Source organism: Nestor notabilis, unplaced genomic scaffold (assembly GCF_000696875.1).
Source record: "Nestor notabilis isolate BGI_N333 unplaced genomic scaffold, ASM69687v1 scaffold29229, whole genome shotgun sequence".
Lineage (NCBI taxonomy): Eukaryota > Metazoa > Chordata > Aves > Psittaciformes > Psittacidae > Nestor > Nestor notabilis.
The window spans coordinates 42-4,646 of NW_009944667.1; the positions used below are offsets into that span (position 1 = coordinate 42).

General features: G+C 49.8%; 1 protein-coding gene across 1 annotated transcript; it reads left to right on the top strand.

Moving 5' to 3' along the window:
- Positions 1-260: 260 nt before the first annotated feature.
- POLE3 (polymerase (DNA directed), epsilon 3, accessory subunit) lies at positions 261-2,278 on the top strand (the record flags this gene model as incomplete). Its single annotated transcript, XM_010022519.1, has 3 exons — positions 261-346; positions 1,483-1,601; positions 2,063-2,278. Coding segments are annotated over 3 exons (366 nt in total), but the record flags the coding sequence as incomplete, so codon positions are not given.
- Between the last annotated feature and the right edge of the window lie 2,327 nt (positions 2,279-4,605).

The following is a 4,605-nucleotide window of genomic DNA, read 5'->3' on the forward strand; positions in this document are numbered from 1 at the left end:
TTGCCCCAGAGGTGGTGCTCAAACCCACCCCTGATCCAGAAATTTGTTCACTCCTGTGTAGCTCATTGCATTTAGGAGAATGTGGTCAAACTAAGGTTGGCTTCCAGCTGGCATCAAAGTTGCTCAGATAGTGACAGAGATCAATGCTTCACTTCCAGTTATGCTGAGCCCACAAATGCCTTAGTGGGGCTGACATGTGAATTATGAAAGTTTTAAGTAATTTCTAGCAGCTGCTGATAAAAGTTTAATTTGTTTTTTAGCTTCCTGATGGAGTGAACATCTCTAAAGAAGCTCGGAGTGCGATATCGCGAGCAGCGAGTGTGTTTGTGCTTTATGCAACATCATGGTAAGAATTTGTTGCACCACATAACCAGTGCTCTTGATTTATAATTCACCTCATGCTGGCTGTCTTGGAGAGTTGGTTTTATTCCCAGTGTCTGTTAAGAGACTGATTATCTGAGGGCTGGAGAGGCTCTGCTCTGGAGCCAGGCTGAGAGAGCTGGGCTGGGTCAGCTGGAGAAGAGAAGGCTCCTGAAGGGGATACCTTAGAGCAGCTCCAGTGCCTAAAGGGGCTCCAGGAAACCTGGAGAGGGGCTTTGGACAAGGGATGTAGGGACAGGCCAAGGGAAATGGCTTTAACCTGCCAGAGGGGAGATTGAGATAAGCTCTGAGGCAGAAGCTCTTCCCTGGGAGGGTGCTGAGGCGCTGGCACAGGGTGCCCAGAGAAGCTGTGGCTGCCCCATCCCTGGCAGTGTTCAAGGCCAGGTTGGACACAGGGGCTTGGAACAACCTGCTCTAGTGGAAGGTGTCCCTGCCTGTGGCAGGGGCTTGGATCTGGAGGAGCTTTAAGGTCCCTTCCAACACAAACCAGTCTGGGATTGTCTGTTTATATCATCCAAACAATCTTCAGTTCAGCCCAGTTTACCAGATCACAGCAGTGTGGTTCAGGCTACTCTTTACTTATCCCAGGAAAGGCAGCTTTGGGCTCTGGACATGGAGACCCCACCCTGCCAGGGACACAAGGGGTCCCAGACTGCCATTCCCTTAGAACTCAGCTACGTGGCCTTTCCGAGGAAAGGGAGGAATGTTTGGTTCCCTTTCCAGGCTGCTACCTGCACAGCAGCCTTAGGGCAAGTGGGAGCCAACCTTATCAGCCTGGAGGACACAGCAACATTCCTGGAGCAGCTCGCAAGATGCTGTGCAGGCAGCTGCTGCCCTGGTGTTGGGTATGGAACAGCTTTGTGGAATTGTCACCCTGCAGCCAATGTTCTGACTTGCTCCTTCCCCCTGGTTGTGGAAAAGGTCCAGCCAACAAACAGCCAGTGTAGACAAGGAGGTACCTTCAAGTGCCAGTAGGAGATTCAAAAACCCCACATTTGAGAGATGGGTTTTTTGTCCTTAAGTTGCTTGTGACTTTAATAAACAAGACTAAACTGATGCCAGTTACCAATTCCCTCTTGTTTATTTCTTGTTTTTGACTAGTGCAAATAACTTTGCCATGAAGGGGAAGAGGAAAACCCTGAATGCTGGTGATGTTCTCTCTGCCATGGAGGAGATGGAGTTCCAGCGATTTGTAACCCCTCTGAAGGAATCACTGGAAGGTACAGGCCCCATTCACATGGAGGGACTCTATAGCATCAAGCCCTGTTTTCCTCGAGCACTGGACAAGCAACACTTACTTGCCTGTCTTGTTTCTCTTCTCTTTGCCCAGCGTCCTAGACTGCCTGGGGATAACTAATGTGCGCCCTAACAGGACTGGGATAACATTGTATGTCACAACTGATGAGGATTCAGAAAGTCTCATCTGCTGCCACCCCCCTATTATGTTTATCTAAGGGAAGTCTTGGGTGCTGCCTGTAAATGTGAGCTCCTGCATCCTTTTCAGCAGGTTTCTGCTGAAACTTAACCCGATTTCCTGGTCAGCACAGCTCAGACCATAGGGTGAGTGGCTGCTCTGGGGTCACTGCTCCCCTGAAGTGGCCGTGGGACTCCAGCTGCCGTGTGGTTCATGCCGTGGAGACACCAGCATGTCATCTTTCAGTGTTCTCTTTCTCTTTGTTAGTTTACAGGCGTGAGCAGAAAGGAAAGAAAGAAGCAAGGAAAGACAAAGACAAGAAGGCAGACTCAGAGGAGCAGGATAAGAGCCGAGAGGAAGAGAATGATGAGGATGATGAAAGGATGGATGAAGAAGAGCAGAACGATGAGGAAGAGGTGGACAACTGAGCTCGCTGATGTGTGCAGGGGCTGGGTTTTGGTCAGAGGGCTCTAAACGCTGTAAATCAACTCTGCTATGTCCCTCTTGCTTCCAGTAGAGCTTTGCTCTGCTCCTCTGCAGCCTCTCCCTTTTGGCTTTAACTTGTACATAAAGGACTTTGGCTAAAGCTTTGCTTGGATGTGAAGGACTCCTGCTAAAGGTTTTCTGGTGGAAGGACCCCTCCTGCCTGTGCTCAGAGGGCTGAACAGTGACAGGACTGATCTTTTCATATTGGCTCGGCTCTGAAATAGAGAACAGAAGAAATATCTGGAGCAAGAACTTGAGAGACCCGAATAAGCTCATTAAAGCACGTCAGGGGCTGAAACAAATAGGTCATTAACCTTTTGGGGTTTAGAATCTCCCTGATGATGTCAGGGGGCTTGGAAGCTGAACAGTGAAGCTTTTATCCCTGTGACTTGCTTTATTTTCCTTCATTTTCTTGCATTCTGGCTGTGCCTTCTCCTCCTGCTGTAACTCTGGCAGAGCTACTGTGTCTTTCAACCACGCTGGTCATGTGCAGTGATGAGGCTCAACTGCGCAAGGGCCAGTGGCCCATTCACCTCACTCACCCAAATGAACAAACTTTACAGCACTTTATGATGTAAACTGAATACTGAAAGTGCTCCTTTTATGTCTTTAAAGCCCTGGGAGACCTGGAGGAACTTTAGGATCTGTATCAAAATGAAAAGTGGAGCTCACCGTCCCACCTCCCTCCCCTGCAGAGCTGCAGCGGGTTTAAATGGGATAGAGCACTGGTGGATCTCATTGGCTTGAGCAGGTTTTTTCTTCACCCGATTGGAATGGACTAATCAGCTCAAAGGTCCTTCCATAGCCTCCAGCAGCCATCCCAGAGGCACAGCCTTGCCTCTGGCTGGGCTCTGGGGCTGCAGCCTCAGACCCGGGGCTTTCCAAAGCTCCTTCGTGACAGATGGGACTCAAACAAGCTGTTTGTGTTCCTCGTACTCGTGTAGGTTTGTGCTTTTATACTTCCGTTAGTTTTGATGCCTTTCTGTCTCTGAGAAAGCATCCATTAGAATAAGGGCCCTTTTGGGAAAAGTGCTTTATTAGTTGAGCTTTTTGAAGACTAATAAACCTACTATTTGAACTTAACAAGGGAAACCCGAGGGAAGTTTTAGGTATGTTTAAATGAAACCCAAGAGTTTTGCTGATCTGCAGTTTTAAAACGGAACTTGTGAGGAACAGAATGTCCTTTTCACCACAAAATGATGCAGAACCACGCACAAGAGCTTCCCACCTGTATGCCTTCCTGGCACACACAGAGCCCAGCTCCTGAAGAGAACTGAACCAACAAAGGTTTTGTGCTGTCTGGTTCCTCCTGATGCACAGTCAGACGAACAGATGGAGCTGACGATGTCTTCTCAAGATCCCCAATAACAAAAAGGCCTTTCTGCCAGCTCTTTGTCTTCTTTTTTCCTCTCCTTTCATACCCAGCAGCATATTCTGGAAGGGAACAATATCCAAATAAAAGCCAGTTTTTATACAAGTGGAGTCTCTTGTTCATGTCAGTAATAAAATGAAGTTGTGGAGAGGGCAGAAGCAAACTGCTGTTGATGTGTGTGACACAAAGGAGGCTTGAGGCTGCTGCAGCTCAGCCTTGGAGTGAGTGGACTGCAGAGGCTTGGAAAACAGGGAACCTTCCAGTTAGCAAAGGATAACCCAAAAAGGCACCTAAAATCTGGCTCCAAGTCCCCCCACATCACACCAAAACCTGGTTCCTTATGCCCCAGCACCCTGAAGCTCTGCTCCAGCCCCAACAGCATCCTGAAACTGACTCCGGGTTGCCCAACAGCACCCCAAACCCTGCCTCCTTATAGCCCTACCACCACAAAGCACTGCTCCCAAACCCCAAAACCCTGCTCCAGCCCCCCTAAAACCCGGCTCCAGATTGCCCCACAGCACCCTAAACCATGCTGCCTTATGCCACCCGCACCACAAAACCCTGCTGCAGCCCTCCCAAACCCCAAAATCTGGCTCCAGATCCCCCTGCAGCACACCAAATGCTGCCTCCTTTCTCCCCAGCACCACAAAAACCTGCTTCCTTATGCCCCCCCATCAAGCACTGCTCCAGCCCTTTGCAGCACCATAGAGCTCTGCTCCAGGCTCCTGCAGCACTCCAAAACCCTGCTCCATGCTACCATAGCACCTGCAGCCATGCTCCTTACACCAAAGCTCCAGCCCCGACAGAATCCCCAAACCTGGCTCCAGGTTCCACTGCAGCACCACAAAACCTGCCTCCTTATGCCCCCAGCACCACAAAGCCCTGTTCCAATCCCCTCAATACCCCAAATCTTGGCTCCAGATCCTACCACAGCACCCCAATATTTGCCTCC